Raw genomic sequence first — 19,339 nt, forward strand, 5'->3', positions numbered from 1 at the left:
GCATTTTTTTTTTCCAGAAACCCCAGGAGGGCCCACAGGATATTTCAAAGTACCACAGGTGAACACTGCATATGACGCAGTGAGGGTCTGGCGGGTTGTGGGTAGAGGAATGAGTCTAGAGGGCTGATCAGTAGGACGGGAAGGAAAATAGGAAAGGAAGCAAGTTGTCAGAAGGTTAGGACACAATGATTCACCAAAGCTTCAAGTCTCAGTAATGAATGTCACACAAGCCACCCCAATGTCACCTATTCTATTTGTTTTGGGGTCACACCCAGCAGCATTCAGAGGTTACTCCTGGCTCTACACTCAGAAATCGCTCCTGACCATATGGGATGCCAGGATTAGAACCACCATCCTTCAGTATGCATGGCAAATGCCCTACCTCCATACTATCTCTTCAGGCCCCCAATGTCACCTATTCTATATACCCTCTCCACCTTCTGTGGTAAGGGTTTGTTTCTGTTTGGTTCACCTGTTCACTTTTTAATTTTTTTCTTTATATTTTTATTAATTTTGTTCCTTTTTTATCCCTTTTGGGGGGATATGCAGGTTGTTTTTTCCACAATAATATTTTAATACTACATGTACAAAAAGATTTTCATGATTATTGGGGTGTGGGGCAGCCAAGCATACTTAAGAGGTCCAGGGGCCCCTGCATGAGGATGAGGTGCTGCTCAGACCCAGTGGTACCAGAGACTGTATGGGTTACCCCAGCAATGCTCTGGGGATACAGGATCACACTTGATGATCTGGAACCTCTGGGCTTGTCCCAGTGGTATGCGAGGGGTCATATGTTAGAGGACTGAATTGGGGAGGCTGCATGCAACACATGTGCCTTGTCCTCTGGCCTATCTATCTCTCCATTCTATCACAGCATATTTTTGTTTGTTTGTTTGTTGTTTGCCAAAAAAAAACAAACCCAGTGGCACTCAGGGGTTACTCCTGTCTCTGTGCTCAGAAATCACTCATGACAGGGTCAGGGAACAACATGGGATGCCAGAGATCAAACCCGGGTCTGTCCCAGTTCAGCCACATGCAAGGAAAATGCCCTACCACTGTGCTATCACTCCAGTCCCTACAGCATATTTTTAATATCAGCTCATGGGTTTCTACCAAATTGAAATTATTTAAGGCAAAGTTATAAAAATCAGATTCAGTAGATCTCTTTCCTTCACAAGCCATTCCCTGGAGTATAATAGCAAGTATGGAAAATATGAAAAAAAATTGACATTCCCTGAGTTTCAATACCTATTTGAACAGTTGAAGAAGAAAATAATTCATTCAGTCGTTACCCAGAGAATACACTCATTTTCAGAGATAAGCAGAATGACAGAGCAAATATGAAATGATTACTTTAACTGTGGGAAAATGTCATTACCTAGAGAAAATGAAGACCTCAGAAATGGCATGCTAGTCCTCCCTGCCCAACTACAGAACCACTTAACAGAAGCAAACAAGGCAGAAAAACAGTTCAGAAAAACAGTAGTAGAATTACAGTAGTAATTCCTAGTGCCATGAGGTCCCCAGGATACCCCCGGGGTGGCCCCAAAACTAAGACAAACATGTTAAGTATACAGGTAACGGGGCCAGAGAGATAGCATGAGGTAAGGCGTTTACCTTGCATGCAGAAGGTCGGTGGTTCGAATCCCGGCATCCCATATGGTCCCCCAAGCATAGAGCCAGGAGCACTACCAGGTGTGACCCAAAAACCAAAAAAAAAAAAAATGCAGGTAACATCAATGTCCTTCCTAAGACTTTGCTCTTCTACCCAAGACCATCCTAAAGATGTTCCCAGACTAGAGGGCTGGAGTGGTTTAGTGTCACAGCACTGCCCGGCCAGCAGAAAACCACAGATTTGATGCTATGCTCACCAACACACACCTGGAGTAATCCTGCCATTCGGGAAGGCAGACTTCCAGCAAGGGGGTCAACACCTGGCAAGCACCACAACAGGACTGGGATAGCACAGAATCAAATGTGTGTGGTAGCAGGAACAACGAAAGGCAGGGAGGGTCAGGGACCAAAAACTTCCTGTCTTTCTCAAAAGCCCAAGTCCACTGTTGACATCCACGGCTTTCATTCACACATCCTCTGAAAGCCTTGCGCCTACCATATAACCAACGCTCAGGCCCTGCGTGCATGTGCTTTAGACCTGGGAAAGAGGGAAAGATTTGATAGAAGCCCCAGAGCCTGGTTTATAAAGTGATGAGCATAACTCAGGGTGACAAGGTGACAAGGCCCACACAGAGGCCTGTGAGAGGAGTGAGTATGGTCTGTTCCAAAAACTGAATGAAGCCGCACAGCAAGACACACAGTGTGAACAAGGGCAGATCAACAGTCCTTGTGGGCAAAGGTATTCAGGAACTGAGGATGGGGGGTGGCTTTAAAAAAAAATGATGGCGGGCCGGAGAGCTAACATGGAGGTAAGGCGTTTGCCTTGCATACAGAAGGACGGTGGTTCAAATCCTGGCATCCCATAGGGTCCCCCAAGCCTGCAAGGGACGATTTCTGAGCATAGAGCCGGAGCAACCCCTGAACACTGCTGAGTGTGACCCAAAAACCAAAAAAAAAAAAAAAATTAATGATGGAAATGTGCTCCATGTCAGAACCGGGGTTCTATCCCTGGCATCACAGGATCCCCCAGCACCACATGGTGTAGTCCCAAAAAAGTAAGGGAAAAAGGAGGAAATGAAGAAATGCAGACTTTAGTCAAGTTACAGCAGCATTGTGGTTCCCCAGAATAGTACCAGCATGGCCAGAGATGGTCAGAACTCAAATGTCTAAACCACCTCTCCCAGCCCAGACCTCCTGAAATAAAACCCCTTTTTAATATAAAAATTGGGGAGCTTGGCATTGAAGTACAATGCAGCAAGGATAATAAGAAACCTACTATGAATAATCTTAGACACAGAGTTGCTTCACTACTAAAGAATATCGCAGTGAATTGTAAGTTGTACAGCATGTAACTACTATAAACTAACACTTAAACGAGGGGGGGTAGGGGGGACGACAGTATCAAAGAGCAGATCCAGATGCACTGATACTACACAAGTTTTGAACCTGAAGAAATTTTTCATTCATGTAAGAAAGTGAAGCTGGAAAATGCATTTTGAATCATCAGCACATGAGAAATCTAAAAATCTTGGGCCCAAAACCTGTGCAAGACATCCCCATTCTTCTGTAATAACTTAAGTGTCACCAAGTTCCTTCAATATCATCCCTGCCCATACATGGCCCTCACCAGCCAGGAATAAGATTGCCCTTTGCTTCTGATGGCCCCTCACATTACAGCTGTTTGAATTCCTCTCTTATCTTTCTTGCTACTCTATAAATTCCTTAAGGACCCGAGCTTTAGCTTGCTTCAATGCTTCCCCCAGGTTGTTTTTTTTCCCCTTTCCCCTCCAAACAGGGATCTCAGTACCTTATACAAAATGTTTGCTCCACCACACTCAAACTGCAATTCAGAGAGCCCAAGTTCAATAGATGACAATGTTTAGAGGCTGCAGCACAAGCAAGCAAGGCTCGGCTTGTGTCATGAGGCTCCAGCAAACTCTCGCCAGGAGCACATGGACGAGCTTCCAAATGATTTTCAGCAGCACCAGAGAGTGTCTCCAACATGCAATATCAAGCAACTCTGCTCATTCAGAAGACAACGACATTAAGGAATTTTTCATCTTGGTTTCAATGAGGCCTGAAGTTTCACTTAAGAAAGTCTCAAATTTCGGGCCCGGAGAGATAGCACAGCGGTGCTTGCCTTGCAAGCAGCCGATCCAGAACCTAAGGTTGGTTCGAATCCCAGTGTCCCATATGGTCCCCCGTGCCTGCCAGGAGCTATGTCTGAGCAGACGGCCAGGAGTAACCCCTGAGCACCGCTGGGTGTGGCCCAAAAACCAAAAACAAAAAAAAAAAACAAAAAAAAAAAAAAAAAGAAAGAAAGTCTCAAATTTCACATATATCCTCCAAAGCAACTGGCTTTAGGATACCCTGCTTTTGATGATGTTATGAAGAAAGAAGTGAAGTTTAAATTTTAAAAAATTAACATATATTTCGACATGTAATTCCCCAGATGTATCAAGTTGGTGTTTTTTCTCCTAAACTGAGCACTTGTTTGTGGGCTCCAGTTCTTTTTTACAGCAACTTACTGTCACAGGTTTCACCTTATTTTCTATCTTTAGTCTCAAAGCAAGATGTCCCTGAGTTCAACTAATTCCTTCCTTCCTGTCTGACCAGTGCTTTGCTATAAAAGTGTTACTTCTGGGCCAGAGAGATAGCATGGAGGTAGGGCCATTTGCCTTGCATGCAGAAGGCTGGTGGTTTGAATCCCGGCATCCCATATGGTTCCCCGAGCCTGCCTTCGTAGAGCCAGGAGTAACCCCTGAGCACTGCTGAGTGTGACCAAAAAAAAAAAGTTCTTTAAAAGTGTTACTCCGGGCGCGGAGAGATAGCACAGAGGTGTTTGCCTTGCAAGCAGCCGATCCAGGACCAAAGGTGGTTGGTTCGAAACCCGGTGTCCCATATGGTCCTCGTGCCTGCCAGGAGCTATTTCTGAGCAGACAGCCAGGAGTAACCCCTGAGCACTGCAGGGTGTGACCCAAAAACCAAAAAAAAAAAAAAAAAACTGTTACTCCATTTTCAATGATTTCATGCCTGTAAAAATATTTTAGCAGACCAAAACCCGAGTCAGAGAGATAGTCCAACAAGATGAGCATGTATGAGCTATGTGAATGCAAGAGGCCAAAGTCAACCCCCAAAGCATACCATATGATCCCTAAGTAAAGAGTGAAATGTAGGGGCCGGGCAGTGGCGCTAGAGGTAAGGTGCCTGCCTTGCCTGCGCTAGCCTAGGACGGACAGCGGTTCGATCCCCCGGCGTCCCATATGGTCCCCCAAGCCAGGAGCGACTTCTGAGCGCATAGCCAGGAGTAACCCCTGAGTGTTACCGGGTGTGGCCCAAAAACCAAAAAAAAAAAAAAAAAAGAGTGAAATGTAGCACCCAAGGACTGCCAAGTGTGGTCCCAAAACAAAAACAAACAAAAAACTGGGCCAGAATGATAGCACAGCAGCAGGATGTTTGCCTTCCATGAAGCCAACCTTGGGGGGACAGACCTGGGTTCGGTTCCTGGCATCCCCTATGGTCCCCCAAGCTTGCCAGGAACAATTTCTGAGCTCAGAGCCAGGAGTAACCCCTGAGCCCCATTGGGTGTGACCCAAAAAACAAAAAACAGAAACAAAACAAAAAATGCTAAAAAATAAATAATGGCATCATAATTTCAATGAGTGATAACTTCCCTACCCAAAGGAAAACAAGAACATTTATTAAATCCTTACAGTGTGTCAATTACCATGTGAAGTGCTAGAAACCCATAAAGACATGGTCCATGCCCTCACAGCACACACAGAGTTAGACTGTCCTCTGGGATAGACTCAGAAGGAGCACAAAAAAGTATGGCCACCTTGAATCAATGTGTCAGGAAAAAAGTATGGCCACCTTGAATCAATGTGTCAGGAGTCTGCAGCAACAATACCAGCAAGGAGAACCTGTGAGGTGGAAAAAATAGGACCTGAAGCAGCAAAGGCACAAAAGCAGGGGAGAAATGTCATGCCACCCCTCCTCTCTGGGGAGCAGGTTAGGCACATACATGAAAAAGGACATGCCCGGTCTCATCGCAAGAGTCTCAGATGTGCTTAAAAAAAGCTTTCATTTAACATCAGGGGGAGAGAGAGAGAGAGAGAGAAAGAGGGGATGGAGTCTGTGATTTATGTCTCTTTGGGGTTTAATTTTGGTAGCTTTTTTTTTTGTTTTGGTTCTCACCCAACAGTGCTCAAGGATTACTCCTGTCTCTACACTCAGGTTACTTCCAATGATGGTCACAGGTGATGCAGTGAAAGGGATCCAGTCCAGGTTCCCTGTATGCAAAGCCTATGCTCTGCTAATTAGGCCCACTCTCTCCATCCCCAGGACTGGGGCTGTATTTTGTCTCTTTTTTGTGGGAGAGAGGTCACATCCATCAGAGTACAGGGCTTACTCCTCTTGACTATGTATGTGCTCAGGGATCACTTCTGGCTGTGCTCAAGAATCCATATGGGGCACTGGGGCTGGGACTGGGATAGGCTATATGCAAGGCAAATGTCCTATCTGCTGCACTTTCTCTCCAGCCCCTAAGTTTTTATTTGGGGACCATACTTTGCAGAGTTCAGGGATCAGCCCTGGCAAGACTCTGGAGAACCATATGTGGTGCCAGGGATCAAAGTGGAATTGATTGCATGCAAGGTAAACACCTAGTCTACTCTCCTATCTCTCCAGTTCCAACTGTCAACTCCACTCAGAATTTCGGGATCACCTCCACAGTGAGGTTAAACATTCTAAAATGAAAGCACAGAACTGACCCAAAAAGACTGAAGCCCACTGGGCCACACAGTAACACAATGGTTTTGGCTAAGGAGGCTGTCGCATACATTGTAGGGAACCATCAGTCTAAGAATTCAGGAACAAAGACTGGTTTCTCCTCCAGACAGACCACCAGAGAAGTAGTGTGCTGAACACAGTGGCAAAAATGAGAAGCTACGGGCCCGGAGAGATAGTGCAGCGGCGTTTGCCTTGCAAGCAGCCGATCCAGGTCCAAAGGTGGTTGGTTCGAATCCCGGTGTCCCATATGGTCCCCTATGCCTGCCAGGAACTATTTCTGAGCAGACAGCCAGGAGAAACCCCTGAGCACCTCCGGGTGTGGCCCAAAAACCAAAAAAAAAAAAAAAAAAAAAAAGAGAAGCTACAAAATGGGGGGAAGTCAGAACCCCAGCCAGAATAATAGAGCAGAAGAGGCAGCAGAGACCAGAGGAGAGTTCAGGTCCATCACTGAGAAACAGCTGTGCCAAAGGAGATAGTCAGAAAGGCAGCATGATGACAATGTCCAACTAGTAAAACCACCAGCAAAACCTACTAGAGAAAGAGCCCTTCACCTTCAAACTGTTATTTAGGGGAGCCAGAGAGATGGTATACCTGGAAAGGTACCTGCTTTGTATGTGATAAACACAGGTTCCTGCCATCCCCAGCACCCCTTATAGCCCCATGAGCCCCACCACGAGTGATCCCTCAGCACAGAGCCATGAATAAACCTGAGCACAAGCAGGTGTGATCCCCCAAAAGAAACAAAATAAATACATAAAATTTTATTTAGGGGGCAGAGAGATAGTACAGAAGATAAGGTGCTTGCATCTATATAGAGCTGACCAGGCTGAATTCCTTTGCACTGCCAATGGCCCCTAAGCACCACCAGGAGTGACCCAGGAGTAACCCCTGACCACTACCAGGTATGACACCTCCCCAAAAAGAGAAAGAAAAAACTGACAGTATAGAGGCGAGGACTGACCCGGATTCTATCCCCAACACTCCACAAGGTCTCCTGAGCACAGAGCCAGGATTAAGCTTTGAGCACTGCTGTGGGTGGCCCTAAAAAAAACCCACCAAAGGCATGCACGACACTCCTACTTGATTATTACACCAAGTATACCAGCAGCAGCAGCCAAAAAGGGTAAGGGGAGAGGGAGCGCTTCCTCCCCAAGTCCCACCATAGTCAAAAGAGCTCGTCCCCTCCAGTCCTGCTCCCATGCTCAGGCCGGGATATACAGCACTGCTTTCCCTCCTCAACTTGGTCTTCAAAGCACCGCATGAAATGTGATAGGCTATGATTGCAACTAACTCCTACTGCCACGGGGCCCTGGACAGGATTCAGGCTCAGACTTGACATCCATGACTCTCTGAAGATGAGCCTCCACTACATGCTGTTTTCCCAGTGTCGCCAGCTCCTCCACAATCCACACGCCACATCATAGAAGGGTATTTCTTTTTTGTTTTGTTTTGTTTTGGGGTCACAATCGGCAGTGTGCAGGGTTTGCTCCTGGCTCTACACTCAGAAGTCACTTGGGGGACCACCTGAGATGCCAGAATTCAAACCACTGTCCATCCTGGGTTGGCTGTACCCAAGGCAAACGCCCTACACTACACTATCTCTCCGGCTCCATAGAAGGATCTTTTCTGTGACATAGATTCCATTTCCTTTGCTGCTGACGGTTCTTCTGGGGACACCACCTGCCTCCTACCACATGACAACTGTTTACCCCGGGGACAAAGATCTGAGAGCCACACCTCTGTACCAAAGATATACCAAAGATGTACCTACCTTAAGTGCCAGCCCCTATGACTGTACACTAGTCCTCTGGAACTCAGCAGGACTAGTCCCCATTCAATCTTCCCCTCACTGGTTCTGTCTCCAGGCCCCACCTGAAATGTCACCTCCCCAATGTCACCTGACTCAATGCTCCTGGTTTTTCTTTTAACTTGTAACCTCCCCCAGCAAATACCCTCTAGTTCCATGACAAGCAAGTTCCCTGAACACTGATTTTTCTCTCCCATATCCATAACTCAAAAGAGCACTGAGGGGCCTAAGCACAGCAAGTCGAGCACTTGCCTTGAAAGTCAACTAAGGTTTGATCCTCAACATCCCATATAGTCCCCCTGAACACGGCCTGGAGTAAAACCTGAGTGCAGTTAGGAGTAACCCCTGAGCATTGCCAGGTATGGCCCCAAAACAAAAAACTGGTATTCTAGAATTCTAGAAAAGAAAAATGGTTTTCTTTTACTTCTTTTTTTTTTGTGTGTGTGTGTTTGTTTGTTTTTCGGGCCACACCCATCTGATGCTCAGGGGTTACTCCTGGCTAAGGGCTCAGAAATTGCCCCTGGCTTGGGGGGACCATATGGGACGCCGGGAGATTGAACCGCAGTCGAGATCTTTCCTTGGCTAGCGCTTGCAAGGCAGATACCTAACCTCAAGCGCCACCTTGCCGGTCCCTTCTTTTACTTCTTAAGCTTATGCTTCAGGGATTTCTAGTTTAAAGGCTTAAATCTCGATCAAGTAGAGCCTTAGAAATAAATAGTACAGAGGTTAAAGTACATGCAAACCGCCCCAATTTAGACTCCTGGCAACACAGGGTTACTTGAGATTACAGGGTGCTCTGTGCCCTCAAACATCATCAGCAACTGCAGGGTCCAATCATCACTGCGTCCTTAAACCTTAACATTGAACCACAGGCCCAGCTGCTTGCCCACCACCACCCCAAAATGTGAAGTAGTATTAAGTTATAAATGTATCCCTAGAAAAACAACTGAAGCATGCAAGGCTATCATTAACTGGCCAATGAACCATTCTATGAAAATCTGGTTCCACGTCATCCAAATAATCATCTATTTTGGGACAAATTTCATGTGGGAAAAAAATTATAAATGACCACAGCTGCAGAGTTTATAAAGCTCCTCTTCCTGCCAGTGATTAAATTATGCTTAGTATTTGCATTTTTTGATAAGCTAGTATTTTGTAATAAACAGTATGAAAAGTGCCTTATGACTCACTGTCTTCTTCAGAGGCTCCTAAAGGATCTCTGATGACAGAACCTCCTTGGCTCACCCCAACAAGAGCAAAACTGTTCATCCCACTCCAACACCAGAACAGGTCGTCCACTTCTTTCTTCTTCATAACCATACCTGACGTTTAAAACAATACTTTTCTTTATTGCAGTTTAGCACAACATCAAAAAACAAGTACCTAGGGGCCAGAGATGTGGAAGGGGCTGGAGAAATAGTATACTGAATAAGGCACTTGTCTTGCATGCGGTCAGCTAGGATTCAACCCTCAACATCACACATGATCTTCCAAGCACCACAAGGACTAATTCCTGAGTATAATGTCAGTAATAACCCCTAAGGTTACTTAGGGATGACCCTTAAGGGAGGAGGGGAGGGAGAAAGAGAGAGAGACAGAGAGACAGAGACAGAGAGAAATGGAAGGGTTGAAGCATGATGTTTTGCATGCACAAGGCCCTAAGTTTCATGAAATGCCCCTACCCCAGCACCACAGAATATGCCAGGTGACCTCAGAACCATTGTGTCCAAGCAGCCTCACATCACAGGGCTTGAGTACTGAACCTCACAGCACAATTAGCCAAGGATCAATCTGGGTAGTCCCAGGACCCTGAGCAACAATTGGGAGCACCCTCTCTAGGATCTCACCTCACCCCACCAGTGCACACACAGCAAGTTTCAAGATCTGACTTCATGAAATGGCAGGGACTGAAAAGAACACTCTGGATTCCTGAACTCTCACGCAAAAATTGGTCAGTATTGAGTTGCATAAACACAGTGGCAAAATATTTTGCATTTACTAGCGCCAGAGGAGGCTGAACACCCAGACAGACTCCTTAAGGCCTGCTACAAATCTGTCAATTATCAAAAGAGATCAAGGTATATAGCATTCTTTAAAAGTTCCAGAAAAGCAGAAAAGGGGCTAGAGCGGTGGCACAAATGGTAGAACGTCTGCCTTGCAGGTGCTAACTTAGGACTGACAGGCAGTTCGATCCTCTGGCGTCCCATATGGTCCCCAAGCCAGGAGCCATTTCTGAGCGCATTGCCAGGAGTAACCCATGAGCATCACCGGGTATGGCCCAAAAATGTAAAACAAAAATAAATAAATAAATAAAATAGAAGTTCCAGAAAAGAGGGGCTGGAGAGCTAGCAGAGCAGGTAAAGATTCTTGCCTATCAGGGGTGATCCTTGAGCATCATCTGGTGTAGGATTCTCCAGAAATGACAACTCTTTTATTGTTTTTACTGTCTGCTGTTGGAAGGGCCATAAAGGATGTAAAAAAATTTCTCAAAGGCCATGCATGAATAAATGATTTCCAAGTCCCTTCCAGAGTCCCTTGCCTCTTCCCTTAAATTACTTCAACCTAAGCAGTTAACACTTGTGTCATTTCTTTATCATTTCTAAATCTGGTTTCTCTGAAGCAGATTAAAAATTCAGAAAAGCTTCAACGCTTTTAATTAATATAACAAAAGTCACAAGGCAAAAATCCTCGTGACAGCATAGGAAATGTGAGATACTTTGCACATTTTTTTAAATAGGTGATATGTTCTTTTAAATAGGTGACTGAAAGGCTGCTTCACAGCCTTTCAGAATTAACAATTCTGTAAAAATAGAAAACCCACTTTAAACTTCACATAAGACCTAATTCAACGCAGCAACAACAAAAGTCTTTCAGTACGTAGTATAATAAAAACACAATGTTCCAAATCCATAGCTTAAATTTTTTTAGATTTCGATATAGAACTTCAGGGCTGGAGTGATGGCTCAAAGGGCTAGTGCACAAGCTGTGCATGCCAGAGGTCGGTTCTTTGTCTCGGGCCCTGCCTAATCCAAAGCACCACTGGGGTGCTCCGAGCTCCGAGCTGAGAGGAGCCCCTGAACACTATCAGGTATAGCCCCAAAATCAAACAAATGCAATTTCAACATGAAAAATATGTGTAAGTAAAACTAAGGTTTTATGTGAAAATAAGACAAGTACTTAAGAGAAAGTTTGGTTACTGCTCTGTGGCACAGCACAAATTGTACCTTTAAAATTATATAAATCTAAAAAAAAAAAATTATATAAATCTTGGGGCCGGTGAGGTGGCACTAGAGGTAAGGTGTCTGCCTTGCAAGCGCTAGCCAAGGAAGGACTGCGGTTCGATCCCCCAGCATCCCATATGGTCCCCCCAAGCCAGGGGTGATTTCTGAGCGCTTAGCCAGGAGTAACCCCTAAGCATCAAACGGGTGTGCCCCCCCAAAAAAATGTATATAAATCTGCCAGGAAGATAGTTCAATCGGCTGAGCCCACGCTTTGCATGCTGGGATGTCAGATTCAATCCCAGCCACTGCATGGTCCCCTGAGCAATGCCAAGAGCAACTCCCAAGTACAGAGCTGGGTATAACCTTAAATATCACCCTCCAAAAAAATGCTATCGATCCTAGTAACCAGGCATCAAGCTACTAAGCAAATACTATAATATCCTTTTTTTTTTGGTCCTAGTCTCCCCACAAACAAAAAAATTAGAGATTATTTTACAGCATCAGAGAGTAACAATGACATGCTGGCATATAAACTGGAAGATAAAATGCCATAAAGTCAAATCCCAGCCAGTTCAACTAAGCTACTTTTTGTCTATCTTTTTTGGGGGTGATGGAGGGGGGGGTGATCCCAAGCAATGCTCAGGAGACAAATTCTTGGCAAACAGGTCAGAGATCACCACTTAGGCCTCCAGGAATACCCGGCAATGCTCAGAGACCATGTGGTGCCAGGCTAAAACCAGGATGCAAGGTCATCTTTGTGCAAGGCATTTACCTTAAATTTCTATACTGTCTCAGACCCCTGCTTTGCTTTATAACAGGAACCACACTTAGCAGTGTTTGGGGGGACAGGGGAATCATCAGAGCTATACCTGGCAGTGCTAGGGATAGAACCCAGGGCTTTTCAGATGTGCTCTACCACTTGAGTATCAACTCGGACCCTAAAGTGTTTTCAAATAAACCACCATTGTTTTTCTCGGAAAGGATCATCTGTTTTAGAGCTACGTATGATGCTTTGTCTTTTAGATAAAACATTTAATACTGGAAACCTCCTTCTCCGAGTGTTTAGGAATAAAAGGGCAATTGCTAGTCTCATTTCTTTTTTAAGTATTAATGGGAATAAGAAGCTGCAGAAAAATGACTCAAATGTAGAGTTACTCTCTAGGCTACTGTCTAACTACATAGTTGGTACAGGGGCCATCAAGACATATGCGGCTGGTTAGACAGGACTGAAACTCCGGACCTTGGCCCCATTAGCATCCCATGTTAAGTGTAGCTGGAGGCAGCTGGTGGCTACCAGACTAGCCCACATAGAGATAACACATTTCTATCCTGCTAGGCTCACAAACCACACACCCAAAGGGCTCTTCTAGCAGCAGGGGGTGTAGGGGGGACTGCTTGTTTTTGTTTTTCAGCTACACACAGCATTGTTCAAAGATTACTCCTGGCTTCTCTGATATCTGTGCCCAGAAATTACTCCTGGCAGGTTTGGGAGACCGTATGGGATGCCAAGGATCAAAATAAAGTTGGACACATTGGACACATGCAAGGCAAACATCCTACCTGCTGTGCTATTGCTCCAACCTTTTTGCTTTTGGGTTTTTTTTTCCTATTCTACAATTTTAATTATTGTTATTTTGTTAGTTTGGGGCCCACACTTAGTGATGCTCAGAGCTTACGCCTGACTCTACACCCTGTGATAATTCCTGATGGGCTCAGGGACTGTATGAGATGCCAGGGACTAAACTCAGGTCTGCTAAGAGCTAGGCAAGCACCTTACTGGCTACACTATTTCTCTGCCCCAGTTTCTGTCATACTTTATTTTCCCATTTCAGCAGCAGAGACAAACATCAAATTTCATAAAGATGTACAGAAGGGACTATAGCTAGGTGTCTTTGAACACCTACCCTGCAAGCCTAATGTCTCAAATTCAATCTCTGCATATCTGGCATGTGATCTGGCAGTTCCATGTTCCAAAATCCACAGTATTAAAGCTTTTGGGGGCAACACCACAAGCGTGTGTGAAGAGAGAGTGAGAGAATGAGAGCGAGAAAGAGCAAGAGCGAGAGGGAGAGAGGAAAGAGGGAGAGGAAAAGTAGGAGAGAAAATGAGAGAGGGGAGAGGGGGAATGAGAGAGAGAGAGAGAGAGAGAGAGAGAGAGAGAGAGAGAGAGAGAGTACTTCACAACCAAGTAGTGCAACCCTTGACAAATGCCAAAACTACAAAATACATATAAGGGCAGGGGAAGGAGCTCAATGGTTAGAGGAATAGCCTGGCATGTTTCTGGCCTTAGCACGATCCCAGGCACCACGAAATAAAGACAAAGATGTATGAGCACCGAGACAAGACTCCGATGAACTCCAATGAGCACCAGCATGTGTGAGCACACGGAAGAGTGAATATGACGCATACTCAATGCAGTTCACTTCCTGGAGTGCTCATGGAAACCATGTGGGGCTGGAAGTTGGGCTTCTGCATGCAAGCATGTCTCCATCTAGAGAGGCCACTTAGACCCTATGAATGCTTCCATTAATATTATTTTTTGTTCAACTTCCACCCTTCACAAAATTAAAGGAACGGAGAGATCTGATACAGTTTTAAAGAGCTGAGAATGTTTGCTTTCAACGATTATTTCCATTTGATAATCAAATACAATGAGTGTAACTCACTAACCAGTCCTACACTCAAACAGCAAAGGAGCCTTCTTTGACAAAGAAAACTAAGGCGTCTGATGATTAATCAGTTTCTCCTCACCAAGTTGCAGAGAGATCAGAGAAGCAGAGAGACTAACTTGGCAGGTATCTGAAAACAAGTGCAATTATCACACCCATTTCTGCACTACCCTATCATTAGCCCTATTGTGATTCCCAGCAGTTGTCTACTTATTTTTAGTTAGCCTACTGAAATATATCTCCCTCTTCTGGTTTTGGGTCCAATTATCACTTCAAGTCCCACATGAAAGTCACTTGCTTCTCTACCACTTGGTGTGTGTGAACACAATTTGCAGAATTTTAATATGCCATCTACATAAGAAACTATTATCTTCCCTTTTTTTGGTTTTTGGGTCACACCCGGCAGCGTTCAGGGATCACTCCTGGCTCTACACCATGAAATCGCTCCTGGCCGGCTCGGGGGACCATATGGGATGCCAGGATTCGAACCACGATCCTTCAGCATGTAAGGCAAACGCTCTCCCTCGATACTATCTCTCCGGGCCCCCCCCCTTTTTTTTTTTTTTTTGGTTTTTGGGTCATACCGGGCAGCACTCAATGATTACTTCTGGCTCTATGCTCAGAAATTGTTCCCGGCAGACTCGGGGGACCACATGGGATGCCGGATTCAAACCACCATCCTTCGGCATGCAAGGCAAAAGCCTTACCTCCATGCTATCTTTCTGGCCCAAGAAACTATTGTCTTAACAATATTTTAAAAGCAAATCAAAGCATGTCCTCTTAATATCACAGAAGAAAGGACACTTAAAATGGTCATTTTGATGGGATGAACATTTAATCAACCACAACTAAAAAATCCTATCTGAGGGGCCGGGCGGTGGCGCTAAAGGTAAGGTGCCTGCCTTGCCTGCGCTAGCCTAGGACGGACCGCGGTTCGATCCCCCGGCGTCCCATATGGTCCCCCAAGCCAGGAGCGACTTCTGAGCACATAGCCAGGAGTAACCCCTGAGCGTCAAATGGGTGTGGCCCAAAAACCAAAAAAAAAAAAAAAATCCTATCTGAAAGTCTCTGCATTCTGAGGCCACCCTTTTCTTTTTCATTCAACATAACACTTTGTTTTAAGAAATGGGTTCTAATTTTTCCAATTAATAGAGTAAGAAACCACATTCAACATTTGAATAAGAATCCAAGCAAGGGACTGGAGAGAAAGCATGGAGGTAGGGAGTTTGCCTCGCATGCCAGGGCAGTGCTTTGAATTCTGGCATCCCATATGGTCCCCTGAGCCTGCCAGGAGCGATTTCTGAGCATAGAGCCAGGAATAACCCCTGAGTGCTGCTGGGTGTTACCGAAAAACTAAAAAACAAACAAACAAAAAAGAATCCAAGCAGGGGGCCAGAGAGATAGCATGGAGGTAGAGTGTTTGCCTTGCATGCCGAAGGACAGTGGTTTGAATCCCAGCATCCCATATGGTCCCCCAAACAATCCCTGAGCACTGCTGGGTGTGACCCAAAAACCAAAAAAAAAAAAAAAAAAAAAGAATCCAAGTAAATTATAAACTGGAGAAGCCAAAAGATAACACATAGAGGTTAAGGTCCCAACAACTGACTTGTGTTTTGATCCCCTGCACCAGGGCACTGCCAGGTGTGATTCTGGAGGCCCAAGGCGATGCCAGGGGAGGGAGAGTGGGGGACCAGGCAGTCCCAGTCCCACAAAACCTGAGGAGCACCACACCCTAGAGAAATGCCTGCCTGATAAACTGAGGATCTCTGGGAGAAGATGGGAGGCCTCCTCATCCCCCCCTTTAAAAAAAATTCCTAAAGATAAGACATATATTGTGTTTGTTGGCTGTTGGGCCACACCTGGTAATGCTCAAGGTTATTCCCTGTAACTTGGGATCCATGCTTGCTCTAGGCAGTGGTCTGAGGACCATGTGGTGCAGGATATGGAACCTGGAGCTCCCAAATGCATCTTGCTCTCCAACTTTCTGAGCCATCTCTCCAACCAAGAAGAAAATATACACGTATATGGGACTGGAGTGAAAGTACAGAAGGCAGGGTGCTTGCCTTGCATATGGCCAGACTGGATTTAATCCCTAACATATCATATGCTTAGGTTCCTTAAGCACTCCCAGGTGTAGCCCAAAAAATAAAAAATATATTTTTTTTTGTTTCTCTGTTTGGGGGCCATACCCAACTGTGCTCAGGGGTTTCAGGGCTGCCCCTTGTAATACTTGTGAAGCAAAGGTATCTTTACCCACATTACTATATCTTCAGCCACAGGATGAAAAATATGCTTAGCCTTATCTAACACCTATACCAAGGAAGAGCAACTTGCCTTCAAACCACCCAAGAGGTAGCTCCTAGGTATTATTTTTATCACCTTTTTTAAAGTGATGAAACTAAAGTCTAATTTTTTTAAGCCTCTGGTCATACAGGGCTAGAGAAACAGTTGTGTTTGCCTTGCATGTAGTCGACCCACAGGCACTCTAAGTTCCCCAAAGTACCTCCATGAGAGACACCCTGAGAATAGTTGGGTGTGGCGTCAAAAAACACAAAATGAAAATAAAGTCTACTGTCATGTTAGTAGTAGCTGAGAAAATACTTAAGTGTAGACTCCAAACTGGGGTGTATGTCACCACACCCCATGGAGTGTATGTTAAGATATTACTGTGATATTTAAAGCAAATAGAAAATGGGACAGGAATTGCTTGCCTTGCATGAAACCAACCCAGGTTAAATCCCTGGCTTTCCATATGGTCCCTCAATCCTGTCTAGGAGTATCCCTGAGCACAGAGCCAGGAGTAAGCCCTGAGCATTGCTAAATGCCAAAAAGAGGGCCAGAGAGACAGTACAGTTTGGGCACTTGCCTTGCATGCAGTTAACCTGGGTTTTATCCCTGTATCAGCCCATGAAGCACGGCCAGGAGTGATCCCTGAGCATACAGTCAGGAGTATGCTGAATAAGGCCCAGAAACAAAACAAAAAAGTGACCTAACACTAAATTAAATGCAGTCCTAAGAATCAGAGAGGAAGTACAAAAGTTAAGATGCCAGGGGCTTAAACTGCATGAAGTCAACACCGGTTGTACCTAGATGCTCCCTCAAAACCACCAAGAGTGCTGATCCTTGAGCACAGTTAACAAGAGTAAGCCCTGAGCCTGCCAAAACTTCCAGCCTCCTTCCACAAAAATGTAGGATCAACAGATACATTAACTTTTTTTGTTTGTTTTGGGGCCACACCCAGCAATTCTGAGCCTGCACTCCCTGAGCAACTCCTAGCTCTGCACTCAGGAATTACTCCCAGGAGGTGCTCTGGGGACCATATGGGATGCCAGAGAAGGAATCCGGGTCACCTTTGTGATGCTGTGTTGTTTCCGGCCCATTGATACATTAATTTTTTTTATGAACACTGATGATCTGGTATGTACCTGAAAAGAAATGTTTTTAAGTTTTAAGAAAAACAAAAAAAAACTTGGCATAAGGTTCTCTTTTTCTTTTTAAGGAATCATAATACTGTAACAGTTCTTGATCCTATTCTGAAAGTAAAAAATTCTAGTTTGCAAAAATTCTTTCAAGACCAAAAACAATAAAGACAAAGAAACGTCAATCCTAGAAATAAACATTCTAAGAGTAAGATCTTTCCCTTACCCATATAAACCGTGAACCATAATTGGGCGTTCGCATAACAAAACTGACTTCATAAACAGCATATAAATGTTAACATGTTCTGCACCTTTAATCCTGGGAAGTGAAAATATCCCAAACCATCTCAAATCAACGATCTATTCTGACGCATTTTGTCCAGTCTGAAAGTTTGGGGCACCTTCCCGGGACACAATTAGGTGGTGGGCAGAGAAGGATATTAAACATTTCCTCTGAGGGTGCAAATAGCATTGGTCATGGCTTTGTTACACAGATGGTATAAAAGGAAAACTGTTTCTGTGCGCAAATCAAAAACCCAAGACATCTGGTGACTATAGGAAATGACCCCACTTCTTCGGTGGGTGGGGGAAGTCTTGGTAGAAACTGTTAAAAATCTGCAGGAGCCCTGCAGCGACTATGGGAAAGACATTCCAGAGTCTCAGCACCGCCTCACCGGTGGCCTGGAGGCCAAGGCAAAAAAATAAATAAATAAATAAATAAAATAAAAGCCTGTGGAGCACACTGGGGAACTCACTAATCCTCTGCAGAAATGCAGCCTAGCAAACAAGAGGTGGGGAAAAAAAAAAAATAGGGGGAGCCAACACGTTTCGCTCGTTTCCCTGCTTACCCACAATCGTGGGATTGCATTCACAAAAAAAGCCAGTCTGCAAAAAAAGAGGGGGGGTTGCATTCACAAAAAAAAAAGCCAGTTTGCAAAAAAAAAAAGGGGGGGAGATTGCATTCACAAAAAAAAAGCCAGTTTGCAAAAAAAAAAGGGGGGGTTGCATTCACCAAAAAAAGCCAGTTTGCAAAAAAAAAAGGGGGGGGGTTGCATTCACCAAAAAAATCTGCAAAAAAAGGGGGAGCCGCTCTTGCAAGTAAGCTTTTTGGTGCATTTCACCCAACAACAACAAAACAACAAAGTTCGGGGTGTGCTTTTTTGTGTTGCATTGTTTTAAGCAAACAACAGGCTCCCCGGTTATCGACTTCGGGGGGAATTGCAAAGTCCGGGCAAAAAGTTTGCAAAGACCCATTCTGGAGCAAGGCCAGCGAGCAATTCCTTGGGGGGTAAGGGGGGGTCTCCCCACTTCCCACTCCCACTCGGGGCGGTGCCGGGAACCCAGAGCGGCCGCTCCCCAAAAGTTGGCTTGCAACGTAACGACCCCCCGCGGCGCCGTCTCCGATCCCCCCCGCCAACTGGGCCCCCCAACCCAGCTCAGTCCAGCCCGGGCCCAGACCTCAACTTCCGGCCCTTACCGGCATCATCTCGGCTCCGAAGCGCATCGAAGCGGGGACCGGACCGCGGGGAGGACGAGCGCGGGCGACCTGTTGCGGAGTCGGCGAACCTCGGCGTCCGTCCGGGCGTCCGTCAGGCTCCCGCCCCGCTCGGCCCGGGCGCAGCGACCCCAGGACACGCCTCCGCGGGCCCGAGCGAGCGAGCGGCTTTGTCTGTGTCGGAGCGCTCGCGACAGGCCGAGACCGCGGCTCGCTCGCAGCCGACTCAGCCTGAGCCCCGCTGGCCCCGCCGGCTCCGCCCCCCGCGGCCAGGAGAGAGGGGCGGGGCCCGGGCGAGCCCTCCGAGGGGCGGGGCGAGGCGA

General features: G+C 45.8%; 1 protein-coding gene across 2 annotated transcripts in view; it reads right to left on the minus strand.

Moving 5' to 3' along the window:
* TP53BP2 (tumor protein p53 binding protein 2) overlaps window positions 1-19,042 on the minus strand; it is a 64,819-nt gene extending 45,777 nt beyond the window's left edge. For both annotated transcript variants that reach the window (XM_049776420.1, XM_049776419.1), the window contains exon 1: window positions 18,999-19,042. In XM_049776420.1, the coding sequence (XP_049632377.1) occupies window positions 18,999-19,025 (27 nt within the window). In that variant the 5' untranslated portion in view covers window positions 19,026-19,042. The remainder of the gene's footprint in view (window positions 1-18,998) is intronic.
* Window positions 19,043-19,339: the final 297 nt, after the last annotated feature.

The sequence above is a fragment of the Suncus etruscus genome, chromosome 7 (genome assembly GCF_024139225.1).
Source record: "Suncus etruscus isolate mSunEtr1 chromosome 7, mSunEtr1.pri.cur, whole genome shotgun sequence".
Lineage (NCBI taxonomy): Eukaryota > Metazoa > Chordata > Mammalia > Eulipotyphla > Soricidae > Suncus > Suncus etruscus.